The following is a 23516-nucleotide window of genomic DNA, read 5'->3' on the forward strand; positions in this document are numbered from 1 at the left end:
TACATCAATATGAAAAATTTCTACATGACAAAAAAAGTCTAGACAAAAGCCCAAATTAGAAAAATATTCATACTACATGTGACAAAATACTAAATTTCCTCAATAAAAAGAGCTCCAACAACTCATCCAGTGAAAGGTCATTAACCAAATAGTAAAACACAAAGACCATTTCTAAACTTTTACAGTAATCTATCTCTTTGAACAACATATTTATTTATACTCCCTATTGAAGTTCAACTAGAAGAAAAGCAAAGGAATACAAACAAAGAGAATGGGAGGAGACAACAAGAAGAGTTTTAAAACGTTCTGGACTGTGGAAGCACAGGAATAATTACTTTCTCATCAGAGAAAGAGCAGCAGAAACCCAGGTGCCTGCAGAAGGAACTCAAATCGTTTCAATGAATGCTCAGAAGGCTCTGGACCTGGAAGCACTTGGTTGTTCAAAAACAGAAGGGTAATAGATGGGGTTGAAAACAGAACTGATTGAAAGATTGTATACAGGAAAGCTAGGCACTCCTGAGTCCCTTCACCCAAGGCTCTCCAACTCTTCAAGAGAGCAGAAAAAAAAATACAACTTCATAACTTCTAGAGTAAAATCTGTACTTGCTATGGAGCTCAGAACACTGTTTCATCTACACTGTTGTTAGGTTTCCCTGCGACCCCACAGATGTCTCTTTCTGTATATCCTAAAGTTGAGGTTTCCCATTAATAATACTAAGGGGCTTAAATAGCATATGAATTAACTCAATATTTCTTAGGACAAAGACACCCAGAATTTCAGATTACTAGGTGCACACCTTCCTGCTTCCACCACAGAGGAGCCCTACTTCCTATCTGCTGAGTAATTCCTAGACAAGGGCTGAGGTAGTGGTGAGGGGCAGGTACAAGCTGCCATGGGAATGGTAGCAGAGGGCTCTAGTGAAGATGGAAGGTTGGGAATACTGCTGACAGAGGGATTTGGCCAGTTGGGGTGGGTATGGTGTACAGCAGGAAAACAGTGCAGGCTTCCAGTGGCTGGGGAAGTCGTTCCAGTGGCTGTGGGAAGTGCAGTCCCTATGCAACCTCAGATATGGGAGTCCAGGCTGTAGGTGGTGTCTCATGCATGTAATCCCTGCACTTTGGGAGACTGAAGCAGGAGGATTGCTTAAGTGTAGGAGTTTGAGGTTACAGCGAGCTATGCTTGTGCCACTGCACTCCATCCTGGGTGACAGAGAGAGACTCTGTACCTTAAAGAAAAAAAGGATAATTTATTTTTAGGTAAGGGGAGTTTGTAAGTTTGTAATTCAATGGTCACCTATTTGCTTTCTCTTCTACTTTTATCTTTACAGTTTACTTATTGGTCTTTATACATAATTAGAAAATTGCATGCTAGTTAAAAGCAAACACACTGGTCATTGTGGTATTGTTTATAATAGCAGGAAGCAGATGATGTAAGCGTTCATCCTCGGGGAAGGTGTGAGTAAAATATGGTGCACTCATCATTGGGGACTACAATACGGTACAGAGAAGCCATGAGTTTCGCAGAAATTTCATTTAAACAATCCAAACAATATTTGCACTGGGGGAGGAGTCTTTAAAATGAGGACTTTGAACCAGGTGATCTCTCTAAGTTTATTCCCTTATCTGGAAATATTAATTTGGCAATTTAAAGATGATTAAATCAAAATAACACTATATGTTGTTTATGTTGAAAAAGAACAAATCAGAGTATCTTTGTTGAAGATACTTGATTGAAAATACATCATCTTCAATCAAGCACACTACTAGAAAAAATTTTAAAGTGCAATTTTGATTCATAGTGAGCATGATTACTTCTGTTTATAAAGTGTGTAATTATGACTGTATCTTCAGGTGTAATTATTTCTTTTTGGAAAGATATGAATTGTTTTTGACATTTTACAGAATGAATGTATGTTATATAGTTACTTAACTAGGTAACTACTCTGTGCCTCAATTTTCCCATCTACAAACTAGGAAAGTGACAGTAGATGCCGCATAAGTTGTTGTGAAGATTATGTGAATTACACATTGAAGACAAATAACAATTTACAGCTCAATAAAGCTTGGTTGTTATTATATTACACATGATAAGGTTTATTTGCCTTTACTGTCACCATTTAGAATCCTGGCTGATGAATTGCATCACACAGGGAGGTCTTTAAGGAGAGAAAATGTCATGTTGGGTCTTCCTAAGATACATATTTGTAGAGGTTGTGACTTGAGGTAGGAACATTTAGTAAGCTATTGCTTGGTCCAGCTGATTGCAGTGTTGATGTGCTTGGTGTTGATGTGCTGAAAAGGAGGGGTGAGGCTCTCCATTCATTTGTTAGTCAGTAAAATGGAGAAGAACTTGCTGATTAATTGGTTGCGAGGAGTGAAAGGCAGAAAGGCTGAAGATGACATCTGGCCTGCATTTGTGCAAACATTACCATCAGACTAAGCAGGGAATTTGGAAAAAATGCATGACTTAGAGGGGAAATATGATGAATATGTGCAGATAACCCCTTTGTATTAGCAGGTATTATCTAGGAAGCAGCTAGAAGTATGGGTTGGAGTTCAACAAAAGACCAGAATTAGAGATTATAAATCTCCATTAAAAGTCATAATCTTTCAAAGAATAAGCTATAGAAATTTATAGCTACATTGGTAGGATTACCTGGCCAGTGAGAAGGTTGTCTTATTAATTAATTAACAATGCTAAAGGAGAATTAAATTCTTCCAAGAAAAGGGCAACATGAATCATTTCTGAGAGACATTTATAGAAAAAGTCAAATCACATACTAGACCATTTACATGGAAATATGTCTAGAGATCAGAAATTGATATGAAATAATAATAATTTATAGCTATTTAGCTTTTTATCCCAAAGCTCTTTTGATTTATTCTAATTCCACAGGAGCACTAGATAAAATTCAAGGCAGGTGTCTGCATATTAGCATGTCACCATCTCCTTGTTTTCATTCACCACCACTTTACGCAATTACCTTCAGTGTCACGTGGGAAGTATTTCACTAGTTCAGCACAATATACCAAATAGATCTGTGCCCTATTGTAAAATATGGATCAAATAACCCAGTGCTGGGTAAAGGTAGCTCTACCACCTACTAGCTGTATAACATTTCTAGACCCATGAAAAAGAGATAAAACCTGTAGCAAAATAGAAATAATAAGAAAAAATCATAAGCATGTTAAAAAGATTAATAAACACTTTATAAATAAAAGAGACATTTACAACGAGATTTGTAATGTAGAGGTTAGGAATGCAGTATTTTGAAGATTAGATGAGTTAACTTATGTAAAGTGCTTTTGGCGGCACCAGTACACAGTAAGCATTAAATCAGAGTAGTAATTTTTACTACTATTATGTAAGGCTCTTAATTAGCGCCATTCCCACAATAAGTGCTTACAAAGCACTGGGCATAATATCTTGATACTACTGTTACTACTAATAACAAGCTAGCTCCATTATTGAGGATGCCAATATGTCAGTAATAAATGTCAAGAACTAAGGCAGGAACCACTAGATCCTAGAGGTTGCTGGCAATTGGAAATACGTATTAGGATCAGAGAGTGTTCCTATGCTGCTTTTGTTCACCTCAACAGAGCAGCTGATGGGATTCTAAGGAGCCTGTGATTAAGTAGAAAAAGAATTCCAAAACCATAATATCAACCATCTCCTTTTAACCTGTGCTGTTAGTGAAAATCACCTGTGGGCAATAAATACTTCATGATGGCTAAATTTTTTACTAGAGTTTGTTTTGCACACATTAGCATCTTAGGATGTTTTAGAATCAAACTTGAGGTTTTTATGAGAAACGCTCAGGTGCATTTTCTCAGAGATGACTGTGCAAAAACTGATAAGGACCACAAAAAATCTGATGTTTTCAATACATTTTAAATAAATATTAATTAAATTTTATATTTAGTTCATTGTGTCGTCAACAGCATTTATACTATAGTTTATGTAGTCATAGAATGGTATAGTAAGGTGTATATATATATATATATATATATTTATATAAACTGAACATAGTATCTTTTTGACCTTCCACTGAGAAGAAAAGAATTGTACAGAATCTGAAAAAGTGGTCCTTCTAATACAGTATTCTGGAAGATAGAGGCAGAGTTAAGTTGTCCTTGGTTCCATCCTGAAGTATTGTACTTGCCGTCTCCATTGCTTCATCTTCATTATTTTCTCTCTTCCACAACACCAATGACCTTAATTTTGCCAAATCCAAAAGTCAATCTTGTATACCAATATTGCTTGATCTTTGACTTCTTTTTCACTGCAGCCTTTGACAAAATTGATCCCCTCTCCTTTGGAACAACCCAACTATCTTCTCTGGGTTTCTATCACATCATGCACATTTTGTTTTCCTTTTAATTACTACTTCTCAGTCTAATTTACTGGCTGATTCTCCTTTTCCCAACTTCTAAATGTTATAGTGTCCCCAGAGTTTGTTTCTGTGTTCCCTTGTTTATTTGCACTCTCTGCCTAGGTGAGCTAAAACACATTCATAGCCTCAAATACCATATGCATCTCGATGACTCTCACATTTATATATATCAGATTCTGGCTTCTGTCCTGAGACCTGGATCTGTATAAAGTTCAATATCTTGTTTTGAATGTCTAATAAGCATCAAAAATGAATATATATCAAATGAATATATCTCTCTCCCACCCACCATCTACCTACTCTGCCAAACCTTTTTTCTAACATTCCCCATCCCAGTTAATGGTTCTATCCTCTACCCACTTCTTCACAGTGAAGGAAAATCCATTCGTCGAATCCTCTTTTTTCTTCACTCCACATAACAGGCCCATCAGTAAGTCTCATCACTTTAGTCTAAAATCTCCACTTTCCTGCATTATTAAAACAACTTCCTAATTGATCTTTCTGCTTCTACTCTTTGCCTCCTCCTCTCCATAGCCAGCTGTGATCATTTTGTAACAGTAGATCAGATCCCTGCTTATCCTGCTGCTGGGGCTTCTCATTGTAATTATAACTAATATATATTAGATTGCATAATGTTAACATATACAATATATAGTAAATTACAATAAAATACAAACTTCTTGCCATGGCCTCTATGTACTTTTTGAGTTCGGTTTCTCCCACTCTCACTCATGTTTCATCACATACAGGTACACCACTATTCTTACTGTCTTTTGAATCTCCTTGGCTCATTCCCACTTCAGGCCCTTCTGTTGCTTCTCCTCTCTTCTTTCAGGTCTTCGAATGACTGGCATCCTCTCCCATTCACCTCCTTAGATACCTTCCTGGACACTAGGTGACACACTGCTCCTGTCCTATCTCCACCTCCCCAGCCATGCAGTCATTTACCAGCCCAGTACCCTGTTTTATTTCATAGCAGTGATCACCATCTGCCTTTATCTTTAGAATTTACTTGTTTACATGTTTATTGTCCCTCTCCTCCCAAACAGTGTAAGCTTTAGCAAGGCTCGGTCTGTCTTGTTCATTTCTCATTTGTCTTGAATGGCATGTAATGCTTTATAAGGGTTATTTATTTATTTATTGAATAAATGAATGAATTTTAGGAGATTAGGAAGATAACTCACTATAAATCTAGTTTTAGATAGAGAATTGAAGAGGTTACATTTTTTTACATAAGCCTAACTCTCAAGTATATGAATGTAGTTTTTGAAAGATTCATTTGAAAAAACATTTTTTTGGTGTTCTGTTTTTTCTTGCTTCACTGATTGCATCCTTTCTTTACACTTCTGTGACAGTTTAGTTTTGTTACAGTGATCCATCCTATGAACTTTAAACTCTTTAAGTGCATTTCACTTATACTTTCAAAAATTGTTTTAACCTTATGTTTACTAGCTTAGTGAATCCCCAGTAGTTTGAGGACAAGCTGTTATCTGAGGTTTCATTCATTCATGTATTTAACCCCTGCTTTGGGAAAACTACGAAAATAGACCCACTTGAGATACGATAACTTGCCCAAAGGTAGAAGGCTTTCAGTTCCCGGTTCCAATCTGCTAATTTTTAGTCACTAAAAGCAAAGTAATTTTGGGGTAACATTTTTTTCATCCATTGAAACATTACTCAGTAGATGTCTAAGTGTCTATGCTAAGTGTGCAAGGATAAAAACAAGATGCAAAACCCCCAACTGCAAGAGATTTTTACATCATAACCATATTTTCTATATAAGGAAAGTACATAGAAATAAAGTACAATGCAGTAGTTCAGTAAATGTAAGTCAGAATTTTCTAGAAAACTTTGATCACATTTTTAAATAATCTTGCTGACCATGGTGGCTCACACCTGTAATCCCAGCACTGTGGGAGGCTGAGGCAGGTGGGTGACTTGAGGTCAGGAGTTCGAACACCAGCCTGTCCAACATGGCAAAACCCTGCGTCTCTACTAAAAATACAATAAATTAGCTGGGTGTGGAGGCGGGCGCCTGTAATCCCAGCTACTCAGAGGCTGAGGCAGTAGAATCGCTTGAACCTGGGAGGCGGAGGTAAGCTGAGATTGCGCCATTGCACTCCAGCCTCGGCAATAAGAGCACAATTCCACCTCAATAATAATAATAATAATCTTCATACATAATAAAATCTTTTTGAACCAGAAAGGATCATTGAATGTATTTAGTGTTCTGTCTTTCACAGAGAAGGTGGAGATTTTAAATGCTAAATCCCAAAGCCAGTCTGATGCCAGTCTCACACACACACACACACACACACACACACACACACATTTGCCTATTGTAACTAATACATTTATACTGGATCAATTAGGCAGAAAATCTATGGGGGGAAAGGAGCACTGAATTGAGATTTAATAAATTTGGACACATATCAACTTGTTATTAAGTAGCTATACTCTCTCCAAAAATTATTTAAACTGAGACTTTAGTTTCCTCACATCTTGAATAAAGTCTAGGTATTCCTTAAGGTCCATTCTAGCTGCAGAATGTGAAAACACTAAGTTTCCGTTTTTGAATAGCTTTTCAGAGCTATGCTGAAATTCATCTCTATTATTAATGAAAGGCCAGCCGAGGAAATTGAAAGTCATTTCTGGTTTATTAAAAGTGACTTGGCAGCAGATTTCTTATCAATTTAAAGAGTTAAACACATTTTGGTCATAGAATTGTGAGTAGGTATTTGTGGGAGGAAGAGGAGTAGAATTTGGATAGATCCAGACTTGTTGAAAATGAGAAAAACAATGAATGTAATGTATGGAAATCATTGATTCATATCGGGAAATATGAGAGCCAAAAATAAAGTGCTTTGTGATTGCTAGGAAAGAGCTAAAGGTAGAGCTTGAAGCACCTTGTTTTGTTAGGAGGCTGTGAAGCCTTGTGCAATGGAATATCACAGTCTACAAGGAACCAGAGGACTCTCATGTTGTCCCAGTCCGTTTCGTTTGGAATAATAATAATAAAAAAACAGGCTGCAAGTCAGATGGATTCTGTAATGGCAATGTTCCTGTGACTACTCACCCCAGGGTAATCAGATTCAGAACAGACCTACACTTAACCCTTTGCATGGCAAATATCTGATTAGCTTTTGGGATCTCACTACAGATTTAAAAATGGAAAAGCATTTTGTTGTGTCTGTGGGTATGTGGCTGTGGCTGAATGAATTCAGTACATGGGTTAATTTAACACTATTTAGTCACACATACTCTAGGAAGGGATTAAAGTGCAGTTCACACAATTTCTGGCATCAGTCAGTTTTGATTTTGCCTCCTGGAGATTTGTTTTAAATTTTAAACTGAACTGTTAATAAGCTAAGTGCTTACATCTGTTAATTAACATATTATTTAGCTATTACTTACCTTGAGGTACTTAACTTTCAAAAACATAACAACTGTCTTGTTTGTGGTACAGAACATCTCTCCCTGTGTTTTCTCTTACCACCAACCATGTTTTTAGGATCTCCTCTCTCTTTCCCATGAGATAGTCCTCATTGTTGCCTATATTATAGTTTTGTTTAAATAACTGTGTAATTATGTCATCTTTAGTGAAAGTCAGTTTTAATCACAGAAATATGTGAAATGTCAAATTTGCCTCTTTTAAAAAATGATTTTATAAAAATCATTTAGGATACTTACATCAACGATCAAGAAATCTAGCCAGCACCAGGCATTAGTGAAATATGTTTGAAATCCGTAAGCGACCCATTTGAGAAGCATTTCCAGAATGAATATATAGGTAAAGACCTTGTCAGCATATTCTAGCATGGTTTTGATAGTCTTTCGCTGTTCAATGTATATATCTTCAAAGGCCTGTGAATAAAAAAAAAGTATTTTATTTTACTTTAATGGCTTGCTTCTTCTAAATATTTGAAAAAATTGCTTAGCATAACACTGAGTACAAAATAATAATTTGATTATTGATATTTTACATAAACATTGAACATCGGACAAAATCTAAAGACTAAAATTAACTTGAAAATGCTGGCAGGGAAATGTCATGCCTTTAGTGATTTAGAATGTGTTTTCTTTCCTACTTCTCACCCCAAAGTCTCTATCTCAATTACTGCTGCAAAGACATGCCATGCTTTTAATGCAGTAATATGAACTCAGAAATAACTAGAAGTTCCGTTAATGAGGGACAAAATTGGCCTATTTCAACATTACTTTCTACAATTTCCTGAATGATCTGGCTTATTTTGAGAGAATAAGTTGATTATACATGAAAAAAGGAAACAAAATGCACTTTAGTCCATAAATGTTAATACAATTATTAGGGAAAACTGGATGGTATTTGACAGGGAAAGTAACGTGGTTACAGAATGTCTCTGCAAATGGCTGTCTCAGTGAGGAAAACATCTGTTAGATAAACACCAAATGAGAAATTCCATCTGGCTGTTTCATGGTGCTGATTTGTTCTGAACTGAATTTTGCATTGTTAAACCTTGGATGCCAAGCTCTGCAAGACACAGATATGCCTTTCCTTTTGATTCTGAAGCTCAGTGTCTGCATCTGGTAATTCTGGAGAATAAACTATTTCACCAGAATCTGATTCTTGCCAATATGTGTTTCACTTACCAAAGCACCACTACTTAGAAGAATCATGAACACAATGAAAGTCTCAAACCAGTTGTGCTCAACAATGCTGTAGCAGGTTTTCCGAAGATTCCACCAGATCTTTCCTTTGCCTTCTTCTATACTTACTTGACAGAATGGAAACTTTTTAATACATCCTAAAAATCAAATATAATTAATTAGAAAAATATATTTTAATCTTAAGTAGGAAGAAAAATAAATGTTCTTGCTTTCTCTCCACCCCACTTCCAGTGATCATTTCATAGGGTAATGATCTCCTTCATTTCCTAGTTATCTTCAGCATCCCTCCTGTAAAATAAATCATTCTCACTTAAATACTCAGCCAGCTACTTAGAATTCAAGGAAATATTTTATCTAGATTTGCTTAAGTAACAGTGGTTTCATTCTTGACCACCAGTCAGGATTGTTTTACCTCAAGGCCATTGATGAAAATAGGGTCCAGGTGCATCTCTCAGGTTTGAGGTAAAACCACATGTTCGAGTTGTTTATTCATGTTTTGACGTAATCCTGGGTTTTTACTTCATTTCATGCACAGAAAATCCCGCTGCCTTCCCAGGCATCAGCCACTGTCAATTTTCCGAAGCTAATTTATTTTTCAGCCTCAGTGCTTTTCTTAGTCACACCTATGACTCAGCTCGTCAGTCAGTATCTCTTTTCCCTTTGTCCTCCCCCTCCTAGCCGTCACATTATTTCTAACTCCCATCCACTCTTCTGCTGTAAGTCTCTGAGCTACTACTCATCAGATTAAATCCAATCACATTGAATAATAGATATTCATTGATTTGTGTGAAAGACACGGTGCTGCTTTCTGTGAGAACAGCTATTGCTTTCCCTGCCAAAGCCCCACAATACAGCTACATCTCCAAACAGCTCTAGCCAGAGCACAAATTAACCACATTGGAACTGTAAGGGAAGGAATGTAATTATTGCAGCACCTATAAATCAAATCACACAATTGTCAAGGAGTTCTGAAGGGATTACAATATCAATGACATGGCATTCTAGAATGCCATTTGTCTCATAGGGTCAGCTTCTTCACATTATGGAGAATGAGAAAAAAAATAAAACCTATCAGATCATCTTAATTTTCCAGGAAGAGTCATTGCTGTAAGTACAATCCAGAAATTTAGATATAATAACATTTTAAAAGAAAAAAAGGAAAACAATGATAAACATGCCTTCACCTCACCATTTCATTTTTCTTTTAAATATTCGTCTTATTTAATTTATGTATTTATTTTGAGACAGGGTCTTGCTCTGTTGCCCAGGCTGAAGTGCAGTGGCATAATCGTGGCCCACTGCAGCCTCGACCTCTTGCAAAAGCTCTACAATACAGCTGTAGCTGAGGTAGGAGGGACCATGGGCATGTAAAACTATGTCCAGCTAATTTATTTTTGCGGGCAGGGGGGTGAGGTCAAAGTCTTACTATATTTCCCAGGCTGGTCTCAAACTCCTAGGGTGAAGCAATCCTCCTACCTTAGCCTCCAAAAATTCTGGGATTACAGGCGTGAGCCACCACACCTCGTTTCATAAATATTTTCTTTAAATGAGGCATATTCAGTCTCTGTAAAGAACAAGGGGAGATTGTATTTAATCACATTAGAGCTTGCTTACCTTCTGTAAAACAAGCTTCTGGTTTAAGGTCTTCCTCGGGTTCAATTTCAGCTTGTTCACCTTCTCGGGGTAAAGCAACATCAACTGTGCTTCCTTCAGATGAGCTGGTTGTGTTTAATTTCTGGAAACAAAATCCCATTTCAAAGATGTGATTTTCTCTCCTTTTATTTAACTAACTGGGAAATACTGTGCCATTATTATGTGAAAAAAATAGTAGTGATAGCATTTAATTCTACTAGCGTTATTGATAATTATGTACTAATAATTTAACATAACTCAAGTTGGATTATTCAAAATAATGTGACTACCGACCTGAATCAGACAATAAAAGTTTAGGCAACCGTCAGCATGGGTGGTTTGGAAAGGATGGATTATACTGATTAGCTTGTTTTATGATCTGCATTTGTATATGAATGCCATACGAACATAACTTAATACGTTAATACTGAGGCTAAACCAAGAATAGTTGGATAAAGTGGCATGCTGACAACTACTAATGATTATATTAATTAAAATGCATCAAATAAAATTTTAATCTCCACCTTTTCTGATGGAAATTTTCAGAGGACAAAGAATATTACCAGTTGTTTCTAAGTATTGTCCATGTTTCTATAATTTTAGAAAGGAAGAGCAGCACATTAACATTAGTCACAGTCATTATATTTCAACTTTGTGCTATATTTTTCTCTGGCTTACATAATTTTCTCCTTATTTTACTAGAGGAAAAATGATGGATCTCTCTCTCTCTCTCTCTTTTTGAACTGTGGAACTGAATTCAATACTTGCCAAAGAATTCTAAATGAAATGGAAATTTCTTCATAAATGACATTGTCCAGAATCTCTATAGACTTTCATTAGGAGCACATTCTGAATTCAATGTGTGATCCGGCTGTGAATATTTCCTTTAAATAAATCATTGTGACATGCCGCATGGCTAGAAGAGCTACTGTAATGTTACAAGCATAAATAATAAGTACTCTGAGATCACTTAGGAAGACACAATTGTGCAATGTTTTATGAAAATGGATGCAAAGACATGACATACAGCACAACCTAGATAAGGTAAAGCTTTTAAGATGAAAGAATAGTGCATGGACATGTTAATGGTTTGAAAGCCCCCATTAATTTTAATAGCTGAGTGTTAGGGTCACTCTCCCCAAGCCTTCTGAAAGAGTTACTGTGCTATTTTTAAAAAGGCCAAAATGACTCTCTAAACACAGCTCATGTTGGGGAAATTGGGCTCAAAATTCCTGATTTAATGAAGACATAATGCAAATGTAGTTGACTATTTTATAATGTGAACTAATTAAAGGGTAGTATCCAGATGATGCTTTCTGTGATGTTACTTTAAAGGTGACGTTAACCTGACATTAGCCATGTTCAAATACATATATTATGAACATTACTTTAAGTCAAAATACAATTTTTTAGTAGAATACCTCCTAGGCTGGAGTATGGTAAAGAGAGAAGCTAGGTCATCATTTTTGACTGATAGTTCTTAGGATCATAATAGCACAAAAATTTTTTACCATTAATTTCCTATTCATTATGAAAAGGTGGGAAAGCCAAGACATCTTTCTCCTCTCCTAGGATTTTTCTGCATTTTATAGCTAGGATATCTTTATTCATTTAAGAAAGACCTAGGAAAATTACCACTAGCTAGAATTGCAGCAGGTTCTGGTGTAACTAAGAAAATACTGGATAATATTTGGTCTCAGCAACTAACTTTTTCTTTCTATTTCACTGGTAGTTTATGGGTTAATTATTAAGGCTTTTGATGAGTGACAGCAATAATATCCACTGTATAAATAATAACAGTATGAAACCAAAGTATTTGAGGTTAGTTGTAGAAAGTTTCCTGTTTCTTCTTTTTCCTCCCGGCTAATCCAAACTCAAGAACTTCTGAGCCTCGTCATAGTCAACCTCAGCCTCCTCTATGAAGCTTTTCTTTCTTGCATGGTTTTCTTCGTGCTAAAATTTATATAACATTTAATGTATTATACTTGTTTCCTTTGACCAAATATTCTCCTAAATATATGTACATATTTACATACATATACATATATACATACACATATACCCATTACATACACACACACACACACACACACACACACATATGTATATATATATGCCAAAAGATCCACTATATCACCAAGTATAGAACAGACACTGAATAGTTATATTAAGTTCATGAAGAGTGAATAAATGAATGTTTGGATATATTTGAATGTTACTTTACAGAGAGAATTATAGTCTTCAGATAATTTCATCTCTCCATTTTGATATGTAACTCATCTGGTCCTGACTGAGTCTATCTAATTATATTTGAAAATGGATTTTCTTATTGAATAGGAATTATTTAATAAAAAATGTATACTACTAATAAAAACATGTATTTCCAAGATGTTTCTCAAAAATGTTAGCAGACATTCTATAAGGAAATATGAGGGAAGAAGGTAATTATACATGTATACACACACATACACATGTACTTTTCCATTTGAAAACTTTAGAAAAAAATACCCTTCACTTCCCATTTTACCACCATTAATATAATTGTGAGATGTTTAATTTTTAACATTATAATTCTTCCATATGTTTTACTGGTGTCTTATGTTTAATACAGATACTTGCATATTTAAAACAACCCTTTACTGCACAAGCCCTAATAGTCACTAACCAAAATGACAATGGAATCAATCGTTTACATATATGGACCTCTGGGTGTAGTTTTGTTATTGGAATGATCTTTAGATTACATAAATTTGTGAACGTGATTAACTTGTTTGGATATAAATAATCTCTATTCTAATAGCTCTGGAGGTTATGCATTTATATATCTTAAAGTAGAGAGGGACAGTGATCACAGATAGTTCACCTCTCTCCTCCTGGCATTTTGAAAACAGGCAAGAAAAAAACCCTGCCACCATTCTACTGTTGTCCAATGAGTAGAACTCATTTCCTGGAGAATTGATTTAATGTTATTCCGGAGATTTTCTGATTATAAAGATAGTCTTTTTAAACTTAGACTCTAGAAAGCTCCTCAAGGAATGCTCAGAGAGGGTCTTGGCAAATCTTTGGCAAGCTTCCAGGACCCTCATGAACCAAAGCTTAGAAGATGGTGGTTAGTTTTCATTTCACCAATAAGTGTTTTATGGGAGGCTTCCTCATTTGATATAAAGTCAACTCACCCAAGTGGAAGAATCTGTCTCAGCCATAATTTAATCTTTTTTACCCCCCTCCTTTGGGACAGGGTCTCACTCTGTGGCCCAGACTGGAATGCTATGGCATGATCGTATCCTCAACCTCCCAGATTCAATCAATCAATTCAATCAATCCTCCTATCTCAGCCTCCCAAGTAGTGGGGCTATAGGTGCATGCCACCGTGCCTAACTGATTTTTAATTTTTTTGTAGAGATAGGGTTTTGCCATGTTGCTCAGGCTGGTCTCAAACTGCTGGGCTCAAGTTATCCATCCACCTTGGCCTCCCAAAGTGCTGGGATTATAGGTGTGAGCCACTGTGCCTGGCCAATGTAATCTTATTAGTCAGAAATGCTACTACATTACTTTTCAACGCCATAGGTCACATCTTTATCATGGGAAAGTACATATGTTTTAATTCTATGCAGTTATGAAAATGCTGTATCAATCATATAAAATTTCTAAAGTTATGTATTTACCTACAGTTATAAATTGTGAAACATGTTCTTATTAAATTATATCAACTTACCAATTATGATCTACTATCTGACATGCTTTAGTCATTGGATACATAAAGACGTTTACTGCTGTATTTTTGAATCACTAATTTACACCCTGAAAAACTATATAAGCATTTTAAATTCTATACATCTATATAATATGTATCTATACTATATACATAATTCTATATATTGGTATAATCGAAATAATCTAAACATTTTCTAATTAGATTCAACACTTCAGCATTCACATTCTAGTCAAGGGTAGTTTGTAATACATCTTACAGCCATAACCAAAATGATCTCCAAATTTATTTAAATGCATATAACTGATTTAAAAGCAAGTGACCAATGATAAATATAAAGAATAACTTACTTTCTTTATATTGCCATAGCTGTGATACTACAATGATATAAAAAAAGCAAAGAAACCTGAAATTAAATTTACCATATTAAGGAACTGGATGACTATACTAAATTACTAAAATTTATACTTGTTCTGATGTAGCTAGAAAAATATAATTGGGAATATAGGCATAATAATAGAAAGCTTCCATGTAAAACCACATAGCACAAGTTCAAACTTGTTTTCTTGTACTATTGTCTCCCTATTCCTCCAATATATTATGGCACTTAGAGGTTAAATTTTTCCATCCCTTGTAGAAACAACTGGGTCTACAGAGGGATGATGGCTTATGCTCTACAAATGCACGCTGGAAAGCAGGTTTGAAGATGCAACATTCTCCAGGCCTAATTCAGCCGCAGAAAACATGCCTGACTGTAGCAGAAGCCCAGCGCAATGCTGTGGAAGCTGCACGCTGATCCAAGAACCATGTCCTCAAAGACATGGTACCTGAATATGAAGTTTTCAAGAAGGTTGACTACCAATACCACTCACAGGAATGGGTTATTTCAACATAAGAAGCAATAGAGTTAGCACCCATAAAAGGCCATGAGACCATTCCCTGCCCCCCCAGTGGCATGATCTTATATAGAAATTCCCCATATGACAAATATTGCTCTTCATTTTTATGCAATTAAATAATGAAATTTAACTTTCAGAGATAAGAGAGAATGTTAGCAACTGGCCTACTTCCACTGAAATGCGCTCACATTTCATTTATTTTCAATCAGCTATCAAATATTTGACTTTCACAAACTGCTGTATGATTCAAGAGGTAAAATAAAAGATTCAGCCATTACAGATTGCCTTTAAAAATCTAACCATTTCTCTAAATAAAAAATTGTGGATTTTTGTCTTGCTAGTAGACGAGGAAAGCTTTGGTCACACATACTATTAGGGCCTTAGTCTGATCTTTTGGATATGCATAACCATATCTTGACTTACGATATTTCACCTGAAAAACAGCCAGCCACACAGTGAAGCCATTGGGTTGCTTGTCCAAGATTGGAAGAATAAGACCAGTAGCTCTTTTATTCTCAGTCACTTATTGAAAGATTAAAAATATGAACCACCACCATCTGATTTGCCTGAACATATATTAAACATACAACACCCATGGTGCTCCTTTTATTTTTAAAATAGTCTGAATAAGAACATGGTATGTGAAACTGAAAATAATTATTTTGTACTTGAAGAGTAGGGTAAAAGGGCATCAAATAGGAAAACGAAAAAGGCCATTTATTTTCAGAAAGGATACAAAAGTTTTCATCTGAACTAGCCTTAATTGGGTTTTATTTCAGGACAAATACACTAAAGCACCAAGACCATCTCTAAAGGTTGAGATGGATTTAAATGTCTATTCACACACTTATCTGCTCCTCTCAAAGAACTGCCTCACATTCAGTTTCGCAAAAAGCATTTAGAAGACACTGGCCATGTAACAGAGAAATTGAAAGCTAAAGTCATTATTCCATTGCTTTCCAAATTCCAAAAACAGCACAAAGCGTTTTCCAGAGGGGTACATGCTCTGGACTTTAGTGAAACATCTATTTTCAAAGTTTCCATAAAGACTCTGAAAAGGAGTAAATTCTGTTATAAATAATAATAATAAGTCTAAATAATAATATGCCAGTACCATTTAATTCTATTTTTTCTGGTGAAGAAAAAAGAAATACATCAGATTTTCTTCAATGACTAATAATGTTGTTTTGTTCCTAAATCTAAAAAGTTGGTGCTGAGTAAAAATCACTATGAATGGTATCTTTTTTTCTATTTTTTATTGATAATTTTATTTCTGATTTTTTTGCATTCTGCAACTAATTCTGAATTATTCCTAAGGAAAATAAGAGTACGTATAAATTAAACCTGGAGACAACTTCAAACTAATTATATAATCTTTGTCACCAGAAGCCTTGAAAACTGCCCAATATTTATGAACTTTTCACTTTTGCTTCAAATTTCCCTCCCAGAACCCCACACTCTGGCTGAGATTCCAGTAAGCAATGGAGAAAGTTGAATCATCAGAATAAAACAAAAGCTCATTAAGCCACAAATCTACAATAATCTTGGGAGATGCCCTTTACTCTTCACAAAACTAAAATTAATACTTAATAACTGAAAAATAGTAAATTTTCCAAGTCTCTTTTTTGTCTGGTCAGTTTTGGGTAGAACATTTAGGGAGAAATTAACATAGATTATGGGAATTTCAAATAAAAAATGGGTACACTAGACCAATTACTTAATAATCAAGCTGCAACAAATTTTCATCCCATATTTCATGATGCTTTCCTTCTTTAAGTTACTTTACACTGATCACTATGGTTTTGCAGACATAACTTTTCCTAAACTACACAAAAATCCAAGATATGTGTTGCCCAAATGCATACAGACTATGGCCCTTCATCTCCAAAACCTCAGGATCACCCTACTCTTTTCTTTTATTTTTTTTTAACAGAACCTTTCCCCCAAAACAAGAAAGCAAACATTTTCATCTGGAGCATATGAATTGGATAGGTTGAAAATTATATTCATCGATCTGCATATAATAATCTGAAAATGGCAGTACTACCAGAAAACCCCTGTGACGCTTATTTTGGTAATACAATTTACTTATAAAGGCTGAATCAACAACAAAAAAATGTGGTCTTGTTTTAATGAAATAAAAGCAGAGAAACAAAAAAATGCATGCTCTCTTAAGTCCCTGACTATATTAAACCATAAACATTCCTATCATGTGTTAAAATAGATAATATAAATTTTATTGAGCATGCAATTAATTTTAAAAGGCTAAATGACTAAAATAGAAAACTCATTAGCAGAATTAAATATGATGTTGGGACTGCCCGTCTCGCCTGACCATGCTGTGATGTGTCACACGATTCAGCAGAGAGCAGCTGGGCAAGTCTAGCACTTCCTTGCCATGGCAGGGGAAGGAACATAGCTGAATAGCATGCAGGCCAGTCAAAATTCATTTAGAACGTGATTGTACATGTACAACTTGCTTGGGTAACCTGGGTAAAAGTGGTGGCACGAGCCTCTGGCTGGTTAAAAAACACCAGAGCTGCATTCTTGATGGCTCCAGCTTGATTTTACTCCTGTGAGAAGTAAGAATGGTAAGCAGTGAAGGTCACAGTATGATATTGCTAGATTGTGTTTGGAATTCAACTTCAAATATGATTGTTAAAAGCATTTATTCTATATATTCTTCACTTAGGAAGACATACCAATAATCTTTTAAGAAATAAATTGTAAAAATCCATAGTTATATAAAAATTTCAAGAAATCGTGATAATGATAACTTAAAAAATATAAAAACAAATTCTACATTAGAGCTTGTAAAAAAGATTCATATAATTCCAAGTTTTTGCAAGATTAAAAAAAAAATCACTATTTTGAAATGCATGCCTTCAATTTCCTTTTTTTCATGCAAAAGTTTAAATTTGCTTCCATATCAGCAACCTATTTATGTTAGTGGTATTCATATATACAGATATAATACATATACACACATATTTAACTTATATAACAGCAATTCATATATTTATCTCTAAAAACTTCTAGGGATCATATCTCTTTAGCTACAGTAGTCAGGTATCCTTTATTATAAAAATGAACAAAAGAAATACGGTAACTAGAGTTTCCAAATATCATCTAAATTAAGTATTAATTTACTGTCTCCTCTTCAAGCAAACATTTCATGCAATATTTTTAGTGAAAAATATATAACTCTGGTGGGTTTAACTTATATGAGTGCTTATTTTATTAGCAAAGAGAAAGGATATTCTGTGTTCTGCAAAGTAGAGTTCAATGTTCTCCTGCTACTTGTGGTCAAAAACCTAAGAAACATGAACCAAAACGTCACTTTATGGATATGTTATTTTAAATGTGTTCATATGTGTGTCATAGCAATTAAAAAGGAATAACTCAGCTAATATAAATGTGCATCTGAAGTATGCTAGTAGCTTTTGGAAGTTTCAAATCAAAAATAGGCTTTGCTAGAATTCCTCTAATCTGCTCTATAATATTATAATATGCTGATATTGGCTTTTTGTTTTAAAAACGGTCTACTTTTTATCTTTGTGTGTGGGCATATATGAGAGTTTCCCTATTACTTTTTGGTGCATTTTTTAAATATTCATTTTACCAAATCATTAACATAAAATTTATTGTTGAATTTAATATTACTGTGCATAATTTAAAATTTTATTCCAGCTTTATAAAAATACATACTTTTATATTTATTTAATGATTTTCCCACTAACATATTTATGTATTTTAAATAATTTCATTACATTTTGTGATTGAATTCTATGTATTCAAAATTTAGCTTGAAAGAGGATAAAGTAGTTATGAAAATCACCCCGTAAGATATTTTTGTTCAGGTAAGAAATATTTTCCAAGACTAGATAACAAGGGAGAGATCTGTATCTTACTATTCAAAATTTATGATGTTTAAGCCACTAAAAAGACATGATAATGAGCAGTTATTTGAAATATCTGTGGTTGTTATGAAATTTTTTAAACAGTTTGGAAACCAACTGTTTGGTAGGATTTGCTTTCCATAAATCTGATGTGAAAAAAATCTGTAGTATTAATTCATAAAAAGTTTCTCTACCTTTTAGCCTTTCTACCTCTTTCTGACCCCAAGCTTTTTATGCTACTTTGTCTCTAGTTTTCTTTTGTTTTTCACTTTATACTTGCTTATTTGATGAGTTCCTCTATTTTCAAGGAATCATCTAATTATAAAACATCTGCATTATCAAACATTGTACCTCATTTTTAAACCCTGACCCCTAACCCAGACTTCGTTTTCCAACAGTGACACTTCTTATTTAATATACCCCAATGGAACTCCTTTTTCCAACATAAACCAGGTGGCCCTTTTTAAAAGGCCATTTCAGAAAGTGACATTGCTGTTTTTCCATTTTCCCAGATTCTTTAGTAGGTTTGTCAAGTTGCCAATTAGTCTCAATTCTCATTACTAATCACCCTATCTGAGAATTTCAAAACCTCATTGCTATTGAATAATTATCACCACATTCCCCAAGATAATCTTTCTTATCTTCCAGGCTAAACTCTTTCACTCTTTGATATCAAATAAATGTTCTTAAATTACCACTTTCCAATTGACGTCCCCTGCTTCAGAACAGAAAATAGCTCCCTATTGACTCCAAACTCTTGGGCTTACTTTAAAACTTTATAATCTGAAACTACCTCACATATTTAAACATATTTTCCACTATATTTTCAACCAACACTTACTACATGTAGATTACCACTGCATGATAATCTGCAATGATAACACTGAACTCTCTCTAACGCCAAGTTTACTGTCTGCTCCAGCTTTTCTTTAGTAAGCTTCAGCACTTTGCTTTCTTCTTCTTTTTTCTTCTTCTTCTTCATTTTTTTTTTTTTTTTTTTTTTTGAGACAGAGTCTCGCTCTGTCGCCAGGCTCCAGGTTGGAGTGCAGTGGCGCAATCTCGGCTCACTTTTACTTTCTATTAATCTATATTTGACCCTAACTTTGAGGTCTATTTTAATTTTATCTCTTCCATTTAGCAATTACTCTTGCTGTCTTCAATACCTATAGCCTTATATGCAACTCAACAGGATTAAACTTTTTAGTAGGTCTTTAATGATTTCATGAGTTCATGTTAGTTTACTCAAATATGTTGAGATTTCCTTGAAGGAGAGTTTTATTTATAGAACTCTCCTTTAATTCTTCCTTAACCCTAGCATCCAGCAGATTGCCGAATTAACAGAAAAGTGCTCAGTAAGTGCGTGTTAATTGATTGGTATTTCTTCTTATATAAATCCATGCCAGGCGATAGGGGATAAAATTAGAGTTGAATTCTTAGTTTGCCAGAATGAGTAACACAAATTAGAATTGAACTCACTAAGGAGACTTTGAATAGAATTCAGAAAAAGAATATCATTACTTAATGTTGTATGTATTTTTACCTTTTTCAAAATATTTTCCAAATTTACTATTATACTGTCTTTCAGCATCTCTAAAATACCTGAAAAAAAGTCCAGAAGCTATGAGTTGTAAGATTGTCAGCTACCCATTATAAGGATTTCAGATGAAATTCTGTTGATACACTAATTTTAAAAAGAGAGTTTCAAAATATGCTCACAAAATCAGACATTGTTGGTCTGGTTCCCATGGTGTCAACATTATACCCTCAAGTTAAAAGGTGTCTTTTATAACTCCATCTGTGCTGGACTTACTTTGTACTCATATATTAAATGTCTATAAATAAATAATGTAAAGAATTTTAACCCTCTTTTCCACAACACAGAATTGAAGAATTAATACCATTACTACTATGACAGAAACTTAAGAATACTTATCATGTAGTAGGAACAATCTCCCTCCCTCCGTCCCTCTCTCCCTTCCTTTCTTATTTCTTCCTTCCTTTCTTTTCTTTTTCCTTCCTTCCCTCCCTCCCTTCCTCTTTCCCTCTTTCCCTTAATTCCCTTCCTCCATCCCTCGCTTCCTTCCTTCCTTTTCTTCTTTCTTCCTTCCTTTCTTTTCATTTTTTCTTCCTTCACTCTCCCTTTCCTTCTCTTTCTTTCGTTCTTTCCTTCTTTTTCTTTTCTTTCTTTCCTTTCTTTTTCTTTCTTTCTTTCTTCCTTCCCTCTCCTTCCTCTTCCCTTCCCCTTCTTTTTTTTTTTCCTCTTTCCTAGTAATATGACATTAAGACTAGGTTTTTAAATCTATAGTTTAGCTATAGCCTTCAAGTGAAGCTTTTTAAATTAGTTCTTAGTATTTTCAAGTTACTCTGGAAGACTATAGATTCGCTCATCCTTGACTGGGCAAAACATAATCAGTCCGACTTGCACTTTTCTAATATGTGTAACACTTTCATAAATGAAACACTCTGTCATTGTGAATAAGACTTTTAGAAGTTAACAAAAGTACACATAAAAAATCATAGCAAAACCTAATATAGAGAGTAAGGAGATCAATGAAATAAGTTCATTGATTTTTTAAAAGAACATAATGTAGTTGAGAGTGTAATGTATTTAAAAACATCTCTTTTTTGGAAGGATACTTTTTTCTGGAGAGGAGACAGGGTCTCGCTTTGTCACTCAGGCTTGAGTAGAGTGATGTGATCATGGCTCACTGCAGCCTCTACCTCCTGGGCTCAAGCAGTCCTCCCACCTCAGTCTCCTCTGTAGCTGGGACTACAGCCATGTGCCCCTATGCCCAGTGAAGTTTTGCGTTTTTTGTAGAAAGGAGATTTCTCCATGTTGCCTAGGCTGCTCTTAAACTCGTGGTTTCAAGAGATCAGCCTCCTTGGCCTCCCAAAGTGCTGGGATTACAGGCATGAGACACCAAGCCCGGCCTAAAAGGCCACATTTTTAAACCACATTTTTTAACGATCAAGAAAATGAATATACTAAATAATCAGAATGGTAATTTCCTGTGAAAAGTTGGAATTTCCATAAATAGATTTACCAATAAAGAGTATCTTGTGATTTTCCAACATCACTATATACATATGACTTTCAATATTACTTTTTAGTAATGCATATACGCACAATGAAAACAGTAAATAACTGTAGTATATGGTTATTATAAGAACTGCAACAAAAAATTTAAAAGCATTCTTACCTCTTTGCTTTCTTCTAGTTCTGACTCACTGCTGAACTCTTCAGTATTCAAATTTTCAAAGTCAGACTCTCCAACAGCAATTGGTACTGTTACAGTGAGGCTGGGGTTGTTTATGAATGACATGTAGTCATTTTCATCAATTACATATTTTTCAACACTGCTTCCAGTACCTACACCACTGGTGGTTCCATTTCCATCTCTAAGATAATTAAGCTCTTTGCTTATTTCAATTCCAGTATTATTGGACATGCAGCTGTCTATCTTATTGCCTTCATGGATCTCTATGACTTTTGGCTTTCTAAAAAAGGCTTTTCGGAAACACTCCCGTATCTTATTTTTCACATAATCAATTCCCTTTTGCATTCTTCCTACTGCAATCTGCAGATTGTTCATTTCATTGTCATCATCAGTAGCAGCAAGGTTGTCTGAGCTAAATGAACTCAACAATAAGGCCAGAAAGAGGTTCAGAACCTAAAAGAAAAAAAGTGAAAAAAATTATATTAATATTGAAATACATATTAAAATAACATCCTAAAAAGGGATCTCATAGACCCTTGCTAAAATTATTTCAACAAATGTTTACTGAATGTTTACTATGTTTCAGATGCCATGTCTAAGTCACTCATTATTTAAAGGACCTGATATCCTGCTCTAAGGGCAAAATGACAAAATAAGCACCTCTTTTTTCTTTCCTGTTGGGAGGGACAGTAGGAAAGCAGAGCTTCTAAGATTTAAATGGTGTCTACTCAGGCTTGGCAGTGAAAAGACAAAACCCCACCCTCAAGGTTTTTGCCAATGAGAGAGAAAAAAAGACACTTTCATCTGAATCATTGTATCTTACTTCATCTTACCATTTTTTCCTAGGGAATTTCTAGCTTCATGTGTATAATGAATAAGCTCCTTTATTTAATAGCCTGATGATACGTGCAAAATGATGTACTTGAAATACAAATTCATTTGGCCCAATGGCCACAAACTTTTATAACAGCAGAAATTTCTAAGTGCAAATTGCATAAGATTTAACACATTTCCCATCAAATACATTTTGAAATTTATGTGTTCAAATAGCTCAACAGATGGAGAGAAATCTAAAAGTATACCAGGGTTTAGGCTAGACCCACATAATATAA

General features: G+C 34.8%; 1 protein-coding gene across 8 annotated transcripts in view; it reads right to left on the reverse strand.

Annotated features, from left to right (window-relative positions):
• Positions 1-23516, reverse strand: part of SCN3A (sodium voltage-gated channel alpha subunit 3) — a 111432-nt gene that overhangs the window by 16675 nt on the left and 71241 nt on the right. For all 8 annotated transcript variants that reach the window (XM_017548216.2, XM_037745742.1, XM_017548228.2 and 5 more), the window contains 4 exons: positions 22387-22857; positions 10659-10779; positions 9027-9181; positions 8088-8261 (listed from right to left, as the gene is read on the reverse strand). In XM_017548216.2, coding sequence (XP_017403705.1) covers positions 8088-8261; positions 9027-9181; positions 10659-10779; positions 22387-22857 — 921 coding nt within the window. The remainder of the gene's footprint in view (positions 1-8087; positions 8262-9026; positions 9182-10658; positions 10780-22386; positions 22858-23516) is intronic.

The sequence above is a fragment of the Cebus imitator genome, unplaced genomic scaffold (assembly GCF_001604975.1).
Source record: "Cebus imitator isolate Cc_AM_T3 unplaced genomic scaffold, Cebus_imitator-1.0 Scaffold10, whole genome shotgun sequence".
NCBI classification, from domain to species: domain Eukaryota; kingdom Metazoa; phylum Chordata; class Mammalia; order Primates; family Cebidae; genus Cebus; species Cebus imitator.